Consider the following 18,901-nt stretch of genomic DNA (forward strand, 5'->3'; position numbering starts at 1 on the left):
AAAATAAAATAGGTGAAGCACAAGTGCCAAATAAATTCTGCTTAAGGGTAAAAATCTTCAGATCCCTTTTGCTTTTATAAATTTGGGAGTAGGAGTTAAAAGAATCTGCAAGGTCCATGATTCTTTACCATTTGTCTACTGCTCTCTATTGAATTTCATTCTCATAAACTTCTTAATCATGCTCTTTTAATGATTTTTACAGTTGACGTTAAAGGTTTTGTGATTCAAAACTTAAGAGTCAGTGTAAGTATCAGAAAGAGTTGATGACAGTAGTCATTAGAGCAGTTGTTAATAGACAAAATCTTTCACCTAACCCTCCAGGATTCAGGTTGTGTCTGAAAAATGGTTCCGTTGACAAGTGCGTGATGTTTTCTTCAGTGATGCTGCCATACTTTATTTTTTTCTTTCACGTTTCTGTATTTTTTTTCCCTTGGTGTTAATGTGTTTGACACAATGCACTTTCCTGTACATTAACCCAAAGGGTTGTGCCCCCTTTTTTTAAATAGCTAACCAGAATCCTCCAAGACAAATTTTGACTATAATGAAAGATAGTTTACCCTGGGCTTCCTGTTTCCACTAGTGACTCTCTTTGACTATCATTAACTCTAAATCTCCCCTGATTTGGCTCTCTGAAACTTGTAAATTTTGCCAGGACTGCTGTCAGGTCCTCTCTCACTTAGGCTGTCTTGTTTTCCCCCAAACCTCCCTGTTCCAGGTTTCCAAATGGCCTGATATCTTGTCTCTTCTTTCCCTGTTTTCCTTACTTTTAACTTCTCATTGAGGAGGAATTAAAGATGCAAACACTCTGTTCTCTCATATACTGGTTTGAAGCAGAGCTGATCTCAGGACTGATGTTCCAGCTGCCGTGTATATGAAAGGGTGCAGATGTGGGTCGTGGCTGCGAACACAGAGTGCTTGTGGGGTTTTGGTGTCTTGTTTTTTTGTGGTATGCTGTCTACTAGGTGCTTAGCCACTGCTTCAATGAAACCACTGCTAAAGATGGATTGTGATTTACTGCTTGCTGCGTCCTTGCTGCGTCCCTGTGAACTGTGCAGGTGGTGGTGTGGCAGTTGAGTATTTTAGCTTTGTGATAAGGTAGTGAGCAACACACAGTGTGCCATGTGCAAGTAGAGTAGCAGAGGTGGAAGTGCTAGCATGAAGCCTGAGTCTTCAGCTGCAAACTGGAGGGTGCTGGGAGACAGCTTGTTCGTAGGGACATGTGTTAAAAGGCTGCAAATCCTTGATTCATTCTGTGACATCACTTTAAAAGTATTTCTTAAATATGATGTATTTTACAGTTTGTAGTTCAATAAGTACAGAAAAAGCAGTTTGAAGTTTTGTCAGGAGTTCAGTACAATTTTTGCTTCCTTGGACTGTGCCTTATCTTTAAAAGAATGATTTCTGTGGTTTCCTACACACACAAGTTTGAACAAAAGATTCCTCAGATGATAAACTCCATTGAAGCTAATCCTTTTCCTCCTCCTCTCCCTTTTCTTGACCTATCTGCTGCTTAGAGATTATTTCCATTTCCCTGGATACCTTCACAGTAATTCCAACCAAATGGTAATGAGAGCATGTCAGCTGTAGGCATCCCCTGTGTACCAGCCAAAAAGCGGTATAGGCTTCCAAATAAAGGCTCCTGTTCTTACGGCTGCTCTCCTTTTTGTTTGGCTGAAGACATACTTAACCACGAAGGCCAGAAGAGCTAACTCTTTGTGTTCGTAGTGAGGAAAAGCTGAACAAGGATGGGGAAAAGCAATGGAAGAATTGAGGTGCCAAAAAGTTAATGAGCAGATGCAGAGGTTAGCTTTTTAGCATCGTTGTATGTTCATTATCTTTACTGTGAGAAAACTAGAAATGCAGTATGTTTTTCTGGCTTAAAAAGCTGGAGAGATTTTTGGTCAAAACAATTTCACTTTGAGCTGTGCTGTTGGCTGTTTGGTTCGTGTGTTGTCTCTAATTTAACTTAAAATTATTAAATTAGGCGGGGGAGGAACGTGCGTCAGTTCTCATGCAGAATGAAATTTTGCGTCGTTCTTATGCAGAATCTCAATTATTTCTAACGTCTTCTGGTTACTTTGTTCGTACTAAACATTTCAGTAGCCCCCATCTCTAGGTGAATTTAATTTGCTTTCTTGTTCCGCGCTTGTTGACATTTTGAGCACTCGCATGCTTCCCAGCAATGCTCGTGTGGCTACTGATGGAAGCCCTGGTGTCTTGTTTGGAAGCAGGTACTCCAGTAAACTCTGAATGGCTCCCTGTGGAGCACTGTGCTAAAAGGGGTCACAAAGTGAAAGCTCTGGCGAGTCGGGGGCATAATCCACTGCCTAGGAACTGCAACAGGTACGTGTCCGTGCATTATGCTTTCACTGCGATGCCTTGCCTGTGTTTGAGACCCCCGAAATAGCACAGCTCCAGAATTTTGAACTCTGAACTTCCTTTTGTTATTCTTAAGTCGAACCCATAATATTAATGTAACAGCTTTCAGTGTTTGTTTTCAGTTTCTTTGTTATTTCAGCAGAGTATTTGTATTGGCAGCGTGTTGTTGCAGTGGCTCTCTAGGATCTCACGTGGCATTAATGTTTTGCTTCGTGCGCTGTCGTACCTGACCCCAGCAGTACTCGGTGGCGTCAGCCAGGCCTGAGAGAAAAGCTGCTGTTTCAGACCAGGACTACAGGCTACATATGAAATACCAACATATTTTCATCTTGGAGTAGTAGTTCCTTTCAAAGGAATTGTGCTCTGACTGCCCTATGCCTGGTCACGCAAACCTGCAGCCTATAATTTGCGTAGGTGCCATCAAGGAAACTGCGTGTAAACTCTTCAACATGCACAGGGGCTGTGGAGCAGTTTGACAATTAGTGTGCTAAAAAATAAACCAAAGGTGCATTAGCATTAATAGTTCTACCTACGAACTGTACTAATTGCTCCTGAGGTGCCACAACACTGGAGAATGCTGTTATGCCTGCTAAATTAGTTGAAAGGTCAATGGTCTAGCAAACAAGTTTCTTTCCCTAGCCTTGAAATGGGTACGGAGGAGTGGAGTGAGTTTAGTAGGGTTCGGAAACTTTGCCGAATTTTGGGAGCAGAGCCTTCTTCAGAAGTAGCCATCTGTACAGAGTCTGTGGCTGAGCTTAACTTGAAAACTCTGACCTCTTGGAAGTATGGGCTTTAAAATAAATCAAGTACATGGAGAAGAAAATACAAAACTATTTAAAAAAAAAAAAAAAAAGTATTGGGCAGGAAGAAGTTTAAAGTTTTGTTTTAAGCAATTGCAGTGGAGTTGCTGAGAGCATTGAGATTTTTAGATCAAGTTTCAGCGATTGTATGCTGTGTTGGGTGTCTGTCAGACTGGAAGATGAGAGTAGTTCTTAGCATACACCATTCATTTTGAGTGCTAACATCTGGCTTACAGATTACTTGCTCTCATTTCATCTCATTGATGTCAAGCTTTGTACCTAAGATAGATCATGCAGCATCACTCCTGAGCTGGATGCTTTGGTCTCTTTTTTGTTATATTACCTCATGACTGGCATGTGCATGTCCATGGCATTCCTACTCTTACAAGAAGGAAGGAATCGAGGCCCTTGGCCAGAGGGTAGCTGGTAGCAGCTCTGAAGGCAGGTAGGTGGGTTGCATGTGGGATGCGTTCAGACCATCCCCTTGTTTCATTTCTCTGTAAGAACTAACAGAGACGGTGATGCTGTTATGTCTTACAAGGCTAGCAATGTGCAAACGCAGAAAACTTATGTCTGGTGATCCATACTAAAATTTCAAAAACACTAAAATGTGATGCCATCTGAATAGAGTACGGTCATTCTCCATTTGAAGCTCAGCTGTGGGTGAGAGCATTAAATATTGATTTGCACCATTTTGGTTTCTGTAGTTTTCGTAGGAATACATAATATGTTTGGTAAGCAGGCAGAGCTGTTTTTTTTTTTCACATTTTTGCTGAATAGAAATAGTTGTTTTGTTTTTTAACAAAAAAAAAAATAGGGGTAAAGGGATGAGATGGCAAAGCAGAGGGAAAACTGGCATTTGTAGGCCGTGGTAACAGGATTGCCATCCCAGTAGAAGCAGCTGAACCGGAAAGGAGCACCTTTTAAAACTGTGTAGCTGGAATGTGCAAATGTGTAAAGCAAAACAAGGCTTTGGATTTAAAAATGGAAAAATGAGTGTTTTTATTATCACCCATTCCACCTATTCTGCAAAGCATCCTGTAGGTGAGTAAGGAGCACGCCAACACTAATAGGAACAATTACCACCAAATGATGTTTAAATGAAAGATGAGCTAAGACATTTGAGTAAGATAAGGATTTTCTGAGTCTGTGCCAGAAGCTAGAACTGAAGAGGGATTTTATTTCTACAGCTTGTACCAGATTATTCCAACTTTTTTTTTTCTTTAAGGCATTTCCTTTCCCCCTCATTCTGGAAACAACAAAATGAGCAAAATAATCTGCCCAGTAACTTTAGCTAGAATTACTAGAAACTTGGTGAATCTGATGTAGTTCCAGCTGGTGGCTGAGGAGTCGAGCAGTTTTATTTTCCAGCGTTACCACACAAGTTATCAAATTTATCCTTCGAACTCATAATGTAGGCCTCTTCGCACTGTGAATGGGACTTGTTTGCTATCTGAACTGGATCTCTGAGTGGTGCCTACATTTATTTAAATGGAAGATAAAATCAAGAAGGTGTTTGGAGCTGTCTTTGCACACACTTGCTGTTGACTTGTCAATGCCTTATGGTTTGGGAGACGTGAGCAGCCACTTGGCCAAAATCTGAGTGGATTCTCGGGGTGAGGGAATAGCAGCTCCCCAAGACTGGTTGTTGAAAAATGCACTGATGTGGTCTCTGAACAAACAGTGAAGAGAAGCTTTTTTAATGGTTTGTGGTTCTTCTGTTGTGATTTCTGAAAAGCAGAGAGGGTGCATGTGGCATTTCCACTGCCCTTAACCTTTGCCAGCCTATACTGCCTTGGGACGGAGGGGTTAAAACAAGACAAAGGAAGGGAAGCCCACCTGGGACATCTGCTAATCTCGCAGAGCCCTGTGGAGGAAGAGAAAGCAGACTTCCAGAAGTTTCTCTTGGCACAGTATGCTGCATGTTGCCTCTGTGTTGAGGCATTTACCCACAGGCTTCTTGATCAAGATGGCCGGTGTGTGCGTGGGGTGCTTGTGAGGCAGACCCTGGCGCTCGGCCTACGTGTGGCCTGCTTCATGCGCCTGTGCTCCCCTCTTGTGGCCGCCAACACCTCGCTTTCAGTGTTTCTCTTGGATCATGAGGAGGAGTTGAAAACAACGACTGAACTCTGGCTTTTCTTTATCTTCATTCAACCAGTTCCTCTTGTAGGGTCTGAAGGCAGCAGTAGTCACTTACCGGCATCGTGTGACTGGTGGATGGTTGTCTTGCTGTGCTGCTGCTTTTTTTGTTTGCTTTTGTTTGCCCTTACAGTAACTTGATCCTTAAGCTGTAAAATTCAGTGATCACAGAATGGCTAGGGTTGGAAGGGATCCTAAGGATCATCTCGTTCCACCTCCCACCAGACCAGGTTGCTCAAAGCCCCATCCAGCCTGGCCTTGAACACCTCCAGGGATGGGGCATCCACAGCTTCTCTGGGCAGCCTGTGCCAGGGCCTCACCACCCTCTGGATGAAGAATTTCCTCCTAACATCTAATCTAAATCCATGAAATGGCGAGCCTTCCTGTTGCACAACAAGGGCTTCTTTGTGATTTTCTCCTCAATGAAGAGAAATGGGTGTTATCTCTTCCTTCAGGTCACTGTGTAAAACAAAGCGAAAGTCATTGCCTGTGTACTGTCATCAAACTATTTTGAGTCCTGTGAAGTTCAGTGGCCTTGCAGTGCTGATGATTTTGGCCCCATGGGCTGAAGGACTAGCCAAAACTGACTGAATTTGGTTCCCTGCGGAAGATAATGACCGACTGAGCTTCTGTGCCAGGTTCTTTGTTTCCTGGTGGCCCATAAGGAGCATTTGCAAGAGATGCTGGCTTGACATTGCCCTGCCTGTGTGATTTCATGGGGCAAGTGGGTAACGTTTGGGCTCATGGGGACCCCCCAAGGGCAGGGCAAAGGAGCTCAGCAGGGCTGACCTCGCTCTGCCCACTCCTGGCCAAGGACTGAGGGCAGGACACCTCTCCTCGGGTATGGTGTGCTGGAGCTTCCCTCTGGCAGCGTTAAATGTTAAAGCAGTTAAATGGCAGCGGATGAGGGATTAGTAAACGCTGGTTTTAAGTGTTCTGGTATTTTAACAGCTTAATCAGTTTGCTTGCTTTTGCTTAATTATTTGTGTTCAGTGTAACTATAAGCTTGTAGTATAACTATTGCTCATACTCTTACAGTCTTCTTATGTTCTTCCTGTTCCTTTTTCTTACATTTCCCTGATATAATTATCTGTGGGAAAACTCTATTTCAGGGTTATTTAAAGAATTTCTAGTTGCGGTGATGACTCACTGGGGCATCGATAAAAATTTCTTCTGATGAAACTATCATTCTGTTTCAATTTTTTTTTTAAAGCTTTTGAGTACTTTGGAAACAATTAAAAGACGACAAACTTTTACGATGCACAAAATAGAAATTGTAAATGTCACCTTGACTACTTTGTTATATTACATAAAATTTTTGGCTCTTCTGGGCAACACACAGGTGTGATGGAAAAAAGCGATTAATGATTTGAAAGGACTGGCAAGAGAGATTTTAGAAAAATTTGCTTTTTATGTTTATGGAAAAAAAAAAAAGGCCTTGCAGCAGTAGTATTAACAAGTTGAGCAGCTCAACAACAACAAAATGCTTGTCTGAGTTTTGGGACCAGTAGGGAATACTGAAGAGTCAAAAAGAATAGTAAAGAATAAAGTGAAATAAACAGAAATAACTTCTAAAAAGTTGAATAGCCATCTTGTTCATGGTTATGGAAAACAGCTCTATTAAATATTTTTGAAAGACTCTTTATGGATTCTGCCTTTTGATCATTCTTGGAGAATATGTGTGCTAATAAAGATTTTTAATGTGAATTGTGATCAATGGGAAGAGCATGTCCGAAATGAGCTAGATAGAAGCTGTCTGCAAGGGTCTCCAGAGATGGGAAGAAGTGATGTGTGTTAGATAAACATGGAATTAACACAGAACAGAAGGGAGAGACCTAACATCTTGAATTGCTACTAATAAGCACTAATGAGTGAACATTGGCCAGCCTTTGTGTTGAAAAAGGCAGGCGATTTACTAATTAAAAAAAAAAAATCATAAGGTAACAAATCTGTGTGTTCTGTCTATAAAATACGAGTACTGGTGAAGCTTGAAAGGGAAGATGCGAAGCAGCATAATGACCCTATGTAAGGGTGATTCCAGAGTTTATTGCATTAGTTCTTGCTGCTTTTCAAAGTGTTGTTTTGCTCCTTTTCATGTCTGTGTGTACACAAGCAAGAGAGACTTTTCTGGCAAGATTCACTGTTAAGTAAGGGAAATAAAAGATACAGTAATGGAAGAAATTGCAGTCACTCCTATTAATGGATAAATGGATACTGCGAACAACGCTTTAAAGCCTGGGCGAATACTATGTTGAGCTGAAACTATGGAGATGAGATGAAAATAGGTAGAATGCGCTATTTTCCTTTATCTTGTACGCGAAGTACTTCCTGTTCTCATCATGCTTTTTATACACTAAAGTCAGAAGACATTAGTAAGGCACTGTTCCTTTTCCCTAATTGTGCAGTATAATTGGGAATTGTGGGCAAATCTCCTAATCTCCATAGTGACAGCAGAACATTTATCTAATTAGTAGTTTGCCTTTTGGCATTACTTTGAATAAATTAGCATTTCATTTGATATCCTGGGCTACTGGGAAAAAGTTTCCCAGAGCAGTATTTAGTCTTTCTTCTCCAAAGAGTGTATTTTGAATTAGCATAGGTTAATAATATCCTTTGTACCCAGGGAGATGCAGAATAGTAATACTGTTGTAATTCTTAATATCAGGGAGCTGGGCCTGGAGGTGCTTTTCTTTCTTTAATCCCCAGGAGTCAGGGTGAGAACTCATGCTGCATTATTTGGTGTGCTTACTCTTTCACTGAGGGGGAAAAAAGAGAAAAGAAAAAGTGGAACAGGTTCAAATGCAGCTTCACCTCTTCCCTCTATCCTTTCCGTTCTCCAGAAAATGAACTTTTTCTTGCAAGCTGTAAACAGTGCTCAGCACAGTGATGTGGGCTACCTCAAAAGTCGTGTTCTATCAGTTGCATGTTAAAAAGTTGCTCTTCTGCAGGACTACCAATGCAGCTAATCCAGAATGGCCCTGAGAAGACTGTTGGTGTTTTTTCTTGGACAGGTGATAAACAGGGGGTTCATCTTAGATGGAGTTTCAACTATTTTCTAGTGTTAAAAGTGTCATTTCTTTGACTCATTGGCTGCTTTGGACCCTTGCTAACCCCTCCTAAGAACTGGTTTCCACCTGCAACAGCAGGTTGGTATGGTGAGAATAGTTCTTCTCTTCCCAAAGTGGTCTCTGCCGTGGGGCTGCAAGTTCATCCCCCCTCCAAAAAAAGCAACTATGACAGTGGTAGGGTTGAGAGGTATGCAATGGGGCCATCATCTTGTTTTGCCACAGCCAGAGGGATGAAATGTCTCGTGTTTGGCAGGTCAACCTGAGGCTGGATTGTATATCTAGTAATGTGAAACACCTGGGGCTACAATACTGTTGAACTTGGAACTGGTTACAGAAGGACCCCAGCACTGTGACACACCGAGGTCCCCAGCAGCTTTTGTCAGACTGGGCTCCGTGATGGCAGCTCCTCTGCTTCTGGGTAGGGTTTCCCAGGGTGTCTGAGGTGGACGGTCACTTCTTCCCTACCAGGAAGGTACGACACCCTGTATTTCCACCTGCCCTTTTTCTTGTTTCCCTGCCTTGGGAAGGGATTTTCCTTGTTTCTTGTAATTTGGCACTGGGCCGTCATGGTGAGAGAGAAGTTTGTGTTGCTTCTTAGCTCTTCCTTCAGGCTTTTTAAGTTACAAATTATCATAGTGACCAAGCATTATCTAGTGAACGTGGACTTGGGATTGTGTACAATGTCTAACATCACTCTCTTCTACTTCCAACATATGGTTTGTTTTAGGGAGATTTTGGACCTGGAAAACGGAAAGCCTATGTTAGAGGTATGTCAAAAAATTACTGCTAAAATCTGATGTTCTGAATTTTGTCCTACAGCTTGATGACTGCACTCTACAATTGTCTCACAACGGTACCTATCTGGATTTAGAATCCACTCTAGCAGAACAAAGGGATGAGTTGGAAGGCTTCCAGGAGGATGCTGGGTAAGTCAATGTTTGCTAAATTTTGATTAATAAGCATACTTGTCCTGGAAGCATTGAGGTTTTGGGAGCTTTTGTGGTTGACTTGGTGCATTCAGGTCAACGTAGGAACAGAAAATGTAAAATTATTTCCTTAGTAAGCATATGAGCCCCTTTCCCCCCTCTTCTGTAATTAAGAACTTTTTGACTTCTTCATCTATGTTCACTTATGCGATCTTCTTTTAGAGAAATGGTACTACAAGAAATCTGTGAGGAAGACTATTGAGACTAGTCTAATCCATATTATTGCTCTTTGGGGTTGGTTAGTTCTGGGAGCTCAGAGGTACCAACCTGTATGATAACAGCCAGAGTAGAAGAATACATTCAAGTTGTGTGCTTTTGAAGTTACAGACTTAATTTCTTTATGCCTTGAAATTTAAGTCCTTATTATATATTCTTGAAGAAAAATCTTGTATTGGCTTTTTTTTCCCCACTCTGACTCATGGTGTGTGGTATTTTCTGTGGTGATGGTACTGTTTTTTGATGATCCTTGTCTTGCCTTTTTTTTTTTTTTTTTCTTTCTTGAATTGCTGGCATACGTTTGATGCTATAACACAGCTTTCCATAAACTATCTGTGGTGAGAATTGTGAAAACAAAAGGATGTTTTCTGGGCCTTCAGGTGACTGTCTTGCTCAGAATGTAAAATGAAGAGACAGTCTAAAGCTATTTTAGCTTTGTTTGTTGCTATATTGGACTGGGTAGTTGTTATTAATTGCATGGGTGCGTTTTGGCATAGACTTGGTGCATGTGAGTAACGTAGCTGTGCCAGAAGGAAATTAACTGCATTCTTAATTGGTCAGGGCTTGTTAACATTAGGAGGTGTAGCCCTTTTACTGTTTCCTCTACCTTTTGTGGTAGCTGTCATGCCTCTGATGAATACAAATACGAATTCTTAAAACTTGAAACTGTGCCTCTGAAGATTATTTTATATGGAGAAGATTTTTAAATAATGTTACAGATGCCTTTCACACATACCAATTTTGGGCATGTTTTTATAACTATTGGAAGACAAAGAAATGGTTCAAAATGAAAGCAGTTACAAAGAATGTTGCTCAACAGATAAGAGTAGCCAATAAAGCTGAACTGAGCATCGCTTCCTATTCAGTAGGAGCGTGAAGTGTAGAAGCTGATCTAGTCATCAGTTTAAAGCAGTTTTTATCACTGCATAAAAGAATGAGAAGTACTTATTCCCTGCTAACTTGATAATAAGTTAAAATCAAGTAAAGATGGACAGTCTTCTGATGGTTGTTTACAATGCTGTAGTAACTTTGTATGCATGAATGAGTTGTCACCTCACATTTCTTTTTCCTTTCCACTGATGTCTCCACGATAATTCTGGTAATTTTAACTCCATTGCCTTTGATACCCCACAGTGTCATCACTGAGCAATTTGGCAAGCCAGAGGCCAGTTGGTGCTTTTCCTGCCAGACTTCTCACTCACAATTGCAGGCAACCTTCCTTCCAGCTTAGTTTTAATTTCTGCTGCCTTTGGGTGTATAAAATCCATGATGTGAACTGTTCCTGAAACACGAGTCTAATTTTGTCTGGGGTGGCTCTCCTAAGGAAGAAAAGACAAACGAGCACTCCATCCCACCCCCCCTAAACCAAACACCCAAAAAAGCAAACAAAAAAACCAAAGCACCTGGACATGTGAAACTGTATCTGGGGACTGCATGACTATGGTATCGATCTGATCTGAAAAATCAGGTAATATTTCTGTGTATTTTGCACGTATGTGCAGGCTGCCTCTTGTGCAACCAACCGGCTGTCAGTTGAGCAATTAATTCTTGCAGTGGTTTGTGCTGCCAGTTCACGTGGAGCGTGCTGGGAGCTCCTCTATTTCTCTGCCAAGAATGGGTAGGGAGGTACGATGCACCTTCATATGCTCAGCTTCATAAAAGCTTGGGATACAAATGATTATTGTAATAGTTTTACTAAAAGGTTCATATGAAACAAAACAGTTTCTGCTGTGTAGCCCTTGCCTTCATCAGTCTTTGCCCTGTTCTCTGAAGTTATCCCTCTAGTAGCTGTGGGTGTATATTCCTACAGTGTGCTTATCAGCAGTGCTGCTTAATGACATGGGGGTTGTGTTTTAACATAAATTGTTGAAGGAATTTTAGTTCCATATTTCCCCCTCCACGCACACATCTACCCTGTAGCTTGCAGGCTGGAGCCTTGAAAACTTAACATTTTGCTTGGCTGCAAGGGGATTCTGCTTAGTGAAGTACAAAACCTTGCATTTAGGAGTAATTGGTTAAGGGACAAGCAGGTACTGGTCAGGCAGAATGTGAAGCAAGAGGAAAATTTGACTTGTCAACAGCTTTTCAGGAATGGAGCTGACATTTTAGGGAACTGTGTGCTGAAAGCAAGACTGATTACGGTTCTGTGTAAAAGGTAAGGAGAGCCGTAAGGTGTAAAGCGCAAATTTAGCCCATGAAATGCAGTGACCTTGGTATCTTCAGTACTGGTTAGGCTTCAGCCATGGATTTCTGCATCCCGCTTTTGTCCATGTTTAAAGAGAGTATTCTCTCTGTAATAAAAATAAACAAGGAGAAAAATAAGAACAATAGCCAAAATTTCTGAAATCTGTGAGGTAGCTTCCCTGTATGACTCGGTAACTTTGTCACTTCAGACTAAATGCAACTCTTGTGAAACTATCCAGGAAAAAAAATGAAAATTAGACATAGGATAGCTGCCATACAAAGTTTCTGGCAGACTAAAATCTGTTTTGGGGACTTGTGGCTCTGATCTTTTGCCCCTGCAGAGACCAAAGCACTGAGCTGGAATACTCCTGAGCCGGAGAGTTGGCTGAGGGCATCTGGGGCTTAGCAGCCTGCTTTCTGCGAGTGACTGGCTGCAGAAACCACTTAGTCTCTTTCTTTCTCTCTGGGTCATTTCAAGGTCCTGCTCTTAATCTTCAAAGCTTTTAATTTTCTGAGATTAGGCTACCTCAGGATCTGCCCCTCTACCATTCCAAGGCTGTTGTGCTCATCAGGGTCACTGAAGCTTGCTGAACTCTGAATGAAGGATTTAGTAGCTGGATATTTGTGGCATTTTTTTTTGTTTAAATTTTAGATCCTAAATTCCTATTAAAAGTGACCAGAACGTTCTGGAATTAGTTTTCAGCAACTTTTTCCCAAATGTTCCTGTTTGAACTGGCAAAACTGTTAAAATTGATTTTATTTATATTTATTTATTTATTTATTTACATATAAAAATACTTTAAGCACACTGCTAAAATGAGATTTATAAATAAAGAAATAAAGCGTTCAGGAAATACAATTTTACTTTCTTTTTTTGTTATTGGTGTGGGAGATGGTAGGCATCTCTTTACTGTAGTAAGGATGGGATGAACATACTGGAAAAATAGGAAGGATTTTTCTTCAGGAGGAAAGAAAAGGATGGTGGCAGTTTGGCTGGAATCTTGTTATGTAAAACTGTAAATAACAGGGATGAGAAGGGCACGCACCCATACATGATTTTGAATGAATCATCTTCACTTGCTGAGTACAATGAAAGCATGCTTTTAGTAGTTGCTATCCGCTCCAGGAGAATCTAAACTTCTGTGTAGGGGAGGAGAAAACCCAACCCACAAGCCAGCTCCTTTTAGCCTGTAGGGCTAACGGTGAGTGAAATGCAGCCTGGGCCAGGACTGTTTTCCAGCATCCACGGGTCTGTTGCATAGCTGTGGGACTGGGGAGAGCAGGAGCATCTCTGTTGGGGATGGGGAGGATGTACAGCCTGGCCTAGCACTGGGGCTGACCACAGAAATGCTGGCCCCGCAGAAGGTATCAAGGTCAGGAGACAGGTCGATAAGAGCACCTAATAATTTCCTTCCTCTTCAAGCCTGGCATGTATTCATTTCTTGTCAATTATTATTATTCTCACACAAATTGTTTTGTGAATCACTAATTGTGTGAGGAGGCAACGTGGAGGCAGGCTGAGTTGGCTGTCTGCTCCTTTAAGGAGTCTGTGACAGATAATGATCTTCCCCTTTGTTTACTTGCGATTTTGTAGGATGAGCAAGAACTCTCACGAAGTTTGTGTGTTTGTATTAACAATAATTGTCCAAGTTCTCGTTGTGGGCAAGTCTTAACAGACCCTAGTGGTAGCCTACAAGGTAACACAGTCCCGAACCACAGAACACAAAAGCTTCTTCAGACAGCATGCTGCAAGCGATGGGGATTTCCTCAGGGAAGACATTCTGAAGGTTTCTATTTAGCAGAAAGATTGTTTTGAAGTATTTCTGACAAATCATTTCACTGTTGATGGTTTTGCATCCCTTTCACGCTCCTTGGCTCAAACCAGTTCTGCTGACTGAACCTCAGTCCAAGTTGGATTCCCCACACTTTCCCCCTCAATGCTGCTCATTCTGGACTTGATTCAGGATCTGCTGAAGGCAGGGAAGTCTTGCAGGGATCTGTAATATTTTTTTGATGCCTATGTACTGTACTTTTTACCTGATTAGACTTTGCAGTTAACTCAGTTACAGAAATTAAAACTCCTGTTGTGTGTCACTTCTTTTGCATGAGGAAGCTGAGAATGCACTTGAAGGTTGACTTCAGTTTTTGCCTAAGAAAAATGATGTGGCTCATATCTTGAAGCAGTAGTGCAAGCTAGCAGATCATACACTGATATTGTGTTATTTCGGGCAGAGTATATTTGTGTTGGAAGACTTGACTTCCGACAGCTTTCTCTCCAACTTTGTCATCTTCTCTAATGTTTCTCAGTTCAAATAGCAAGATAAGTTAGAGAGGTGCCTATGTAAGATTGTCACGGTGTTACAAACAGCAGAGACTGGAATAGTTTAGTGTAATGGTTTATCTGTGTTTTGCAAAATGCACCTGATCACCTGAAGCTTTTGATTTCTGTGATGCCTAGTTATTACTCTGAAATGCTGAATGTGGGAAAAAAAAGTGATGAATGGTCACAGAAACTTGCAACAAAGGAAATAAGGTTTTCAGGTTAAAACAGCATCAAGAAAACTTCTTCATATTGAGATGGATTGAATTGTTTGAAGTGGATGTGTACCTAGAGCAGGTGGGGTGTGGAAGTCTCATGTTCTGTTTAAGGTATTTGTATCTTGTGTAACATCCCTTGTCCTTATCCACTGTGCAGATGCAAGGAGTGCAGAGGCTCAGAAATCCAGACGAACGTGCTGCTGCGTGGGGCTGAGTGGCAAAGTACCCAAAGGACTGTGTTGTCCTGGCCCTGTTAGGTCCTGAACAGCCTGCTGTGCTGAAGGATTTCCCTAAATGTGACCCCTCTGCTGTTTCTCCTGTTTTTTGGTTAGGGTCTAGATCTATTTGCGCTGTCATATAGCTGAGAGGTTATGGTAAGCCTTGGAAAGCTCATGACTTTCTATAGGGCAGCAGTATTCCAGTCTATAACGCATCAGATGAAGATGTTGAATTGCATTTTGAAGTGAATGATTAGCCAAAACTTTTCTGTTGCAAAAGAAATGGTTATAAAGCTTTCAGGTTTCTAATTAAATAGTTTTTCTGGATGGATAGGTTGCAGATTTTTTGGTTCCCTCCCTCCCAAAGCTGGAGAGAAGTAGTTGTTCCTACATGTGTTCACAACTTCAAGTAGCTTTTAAAATTCTTTATGTTCTTTTAGTCCTAAAAGCATTTGTTTGTTTATTTAAAAAAAAAAATAAATTGAAATTTATATTCAGGCGGAACTGTAGAAATTAATTTCCATAATTGCTTTGCAATATTCCTTGACAACAAAATGAAATAAATCTCAGGATTTCAGGTTCCATCTGCTTTCCCTGCATCAGAACAGTAGGCAAGCCCTAAAAATGCTCTGCAGTCTGGTTTTTGGTGTGAGTTTATTTATTTATTTATTTATTGGGGGGTGAGGTGGTGACTTTTATAGCTTGGGGTTGTCAGTAGCTGTGTCCTGCTTTGCCCTAGATTTTACTCACAGCCCTGCTATAGAGGGAATCGTCTACATCTGTATTCGATATTTTGGAAACGTTTAAAGATCTACTCTTTTGTTGTGATCATCACTGGCAAATGAACGTACTGAGCTTTTCAAAATCATTTACACTGCAAAATGTATTGTGGAAATATTGTGCTTAGCTGTCTCTCAGCATGTTGCGTGCTGTATGCGGTGCCAAACCAACAGATGTGTGAATGACTCTTACAGCTTTCCCGAGGACAATGCTTCTTAACATAAAGTCTAATTTGGCATTCAGGTTTGCACATGCAAATATCTGAGGAGCCCAATGTTTTAAGGTGGAAACTTAGAGAAAAACAACTATAGAAACAACTGTTGCCAGTTATTTTATTTAAAAAAAAAAATATATATATTTTTTTAACATTGGAGCTCCCCATCAGCTGCATTTGCACTTTGCCACCCTCACTGACGAAGAGGTCACAAAGTGAGCCGCTCCTGAGGCATGGAAATGTATTGCTTTTCACTTTGCAAGGAGGAGATCCCTTCCCTTCTGCATAAACAGATCATTGATAGGGCTGCCAGGAAGAGCTGTAGGGCTGCTCAGAGCCCGACTCCTCTTGGGAGGAGAAGGATCAACGTGAGGGTCCAAACCTTGAACAACAGCCCGCAGGAAAATGTTGCACACCCGCTGTCTGCTGTTGCAAGTTTCACACTGGTGTGGAGTTGCCCAGAGCACACAAGCAGCCAGGCGAGCTTCTGCTGGGTAATTAGTAAAAGCTGTGAACTTGCTACACTTCCTATTCCGTAGCAACTGTTCGTGTGCTTGCTCTCACCCTGTGGTAAGTACAAAGTGGGTTTGTATAAGCAAGTTTACACTCCTGTTTATCCCATGGGAATTCATCTGCCCGTGTACTTGGTGTGTGGGTTTTGTTTGCTTATTTGCTTTCCCACTGGCTAAACTAAGGCAATAATAATCCACTTCTGATTTAATAAATAAATAAAAGAATCTCCGGTTTAACCTGCAGCGAGGAACTAACAGCTCAAACCACAGCAAATCCGGGAGTAGCCCAGGCTCTCCTGTAATGAAGCTGTGGAACTAGTGACCTATGCCAGGGGTTAAGAACATAAACAAGCACAGCAAATATTAATTTGCTTTTTCATGTTTATTGCTCAGTAATTATGCTTGCTAGCAAAAGCATTGGTGGCCCAGCAATAAATGCAAAGCCTATTTCAGAAGTGGGATTAATATATGGAGAAACAAGATTTGGCTTGAGGGCAAAACACTGTTTAAGATGTCAAATTATGAAGCAGCCTTTGCCAAATATGAAATAGAAAAGTTCAAAAAAAAAAACAGGAAGAAAACCTGAGGAAGTATACTGGTCAATTTGAAGTAGAACCTATACATGTACTCATATGTGTGTCTCCTACTGCAAGGTAGGACAGCCTTAAAATAGTTGTTGCTGAGTCTGGTTAAACTGCTCACATTCTGAGAGCGTGTAGCTGGCTGATTAGGTCAGTAGGACATCTCTTCGACGTGTGCTTTCTGTCACCTTGGGAAATCTCATCTTCAGGCTGTTATTTTTTTTAGTATCATCAATTAAACTGGAAAAATTGCAGAAGCTAGGGCTTCTTCCTCAAGGTATTAGAGCATGATTTCTAGTAGAAGGGAAAAGTTTGTGTAAAAATCATTAAAGCTACATTTTTCCAAGCTCATTTTTGATTACTTTAATTATGAAAAGAGTAGAGCTGTGTTTAGTACTGTAAGTTGGGTAAGTTAGTAGGGGTCTTTGTGCGAATGAAAATTACGGTGTGGGTGCCCGCTGCAGTTGCAGGACAGAAGCAGTTTTTCTAATGAGCTCAATCTGTCATTTTGTTCTCCTGGAAGCAAAGCTGAGTCCCACAGCGTGACTGGAAGCACCGGAGGAGCTCTGCCTGAAGAGGTGGAAGTGCCACGTCATGGCAGCAGTGGGAGATCTGTTTCACTTTCTTCCTTGCCTCTTAGTCCCAAGGTTTGTGGCTGATCAGTAGCATAGGATCATAGAATCATTCAGGTTGGAAAAGACCTCTAAGATCATCTAGTTCAACCTTTAACCTAGTACTTAAGTCCACCACTAAACCATGCTACTAAGTTGTACACCTGCACGTTTTTTTGAAGACCTCCAGGTGTGGTAACTCAATCGCTTCCCTGGGCAGCCTGTACCAATGCTGCGCAACCCTTTCAGTAAAGACATTTCTATTATCCCTTTTCAAAAGTCCTGTTTATTTTAAGGCATCTGTTGCTTCAAGTGAAAATCCAAATGTAACATGAATGTCAAAGTGCAGGTGACACAAATACTACACGACCAGAAATTACCCAGTCTAAAGTTGCCTGTGAGGAATGTGTAGCCAGTTTGACAGTTACTGACAGCAATGGGAAATATATAACTTAAGGCTGGAAAAGCACTGGGCAAGTGATGTTATCTCTGCAGATGAATACTACGCGAAGTTGACAAGAAGTGAGGAAACAAGCCTTTTTTTTTGTTTTTTTTTTTTTTTTAAACCCAGAAGCAATCTTATAATTACAGTAGCACTTCTAATACACATCTCTTTATGAGATGGCAAAGAGTAAAGTCCGTGTTTTCTTCATGCATAAATAAAGATGGAACTTTAACTGAAAATGACAACAGTGTTTCACAAAATGACAGAATAAACTTACTGCTGAAACAAGTGTGTATGGGTTGAGATTTTGATCAGCTTTTGGGGAGGGAAGGAACACAAAACTTTGTATGTGAGTAAGGACAGCTCTTGAAAAATGGTCACTGTCAGACTGTGAAAGCAGCAGACAACCCTTAAGAATTTCAGGGGCCTTTAGAAGATTATCGTTTTACTGTGTGGAAAATGAGGCATTGGAAACAGAGAAATGACCATCATGATGATTCAGAAAGCAGGGGGAAGGGAGCTGAGACACAGATTCTCATATTCCAGCTCCTGAAGTTTGCCTGCACAGAAACTACTGAAAAGAACAAATGAAACAGATGTGTGTCTCCCCCCCACCCCCGTTAGGCTTGCTACATTTTCATAGCGTATGAAAGTGATTCACTCTTTGTTGGCAAAAATCATTGCTTTGTGGTAAAGTACACAGAAGACTTTATCAACATTTACTCAGAATACATTAGTAAGAATAATTATGAACTATTAACGTCGATCATGAGACATACTTAGTGAATCCCTTGAAGGTTTTACTTGACCCTTTTTGATGTTTCTCATCTTCTTCCCCCTTCTGTTTCCATCCAATTTCTTTTCCATTTTAAAAGGAAAAGAAAGGAGAACTCTGCCCCTTTACTGTTGTTCTTGGGAGGAGCAGGTGGGAGTAAAGACTGTGACCTTGCAGTGGCAATCTGTGTATAGTCCTCCCTGCCACAGTTATACAGGCACTCACAAATTGCTCCCTGCATGGTGTATAGGTTGTTAGTAGGCAATGAGGCAGCTAGTTGTTATATTCATGTTGGAAAATACAGAACATAATAATATTGGAATAATCTTTAGGGAAAAAGTGCATGAGTTTCAGCATACTTTGTTCCATTGCATACTGTTGTTTTTGCTCATTAGTCTGCAGCATTTTGCCTGCTTAGTCCTCTTTCTGGGAATATGCTGTAGGAGTTATTTCTA

General features: G+C 41.2%; 1 protein-coding gene across 4 annotated transcripts in view; it reads left to right on the forward strand.

The window, feature by feature from the left end:
* FHOD3 (formin homology 2 domain containing 3) overlaps positions 1 to 18,901 on the forward strand; it is a 374,500-nt gene that overhangs the window by 21,932 nt on the left and 333,667 nt on the right. For all 4 annotated transcript variants that reach the window (XM_032181589.1, XM_032181586.1, XM_032181590.1 and 1 more), the window contains exon 2: positions 9,206 to 9,312. In XM_032181589.1, the coding sequence (XP_032037480.1) occupies positions 9,206 to 9,312 (107 nt within the window). The remainder of the gene's footprint in view (positions 1 to 9,205; positions 9,313 to 18,901) is intronic.

The sequence above is a fragment of the Aythya fuligula genome, chromosome 2 (genome assembly GCF_009819795.1).
Source record: "Aythya fuligula isolate bAytFul2 chromosome 2, bAytFul2.pri, whole genome shotgun sequence".
In the NCBI taxonomy this organism is placed as follows: Eukaryota; Metazoa; Chordata; class Aves; order Anseriformes; family Anatidae; genus Aythya; species Aythya fuligula.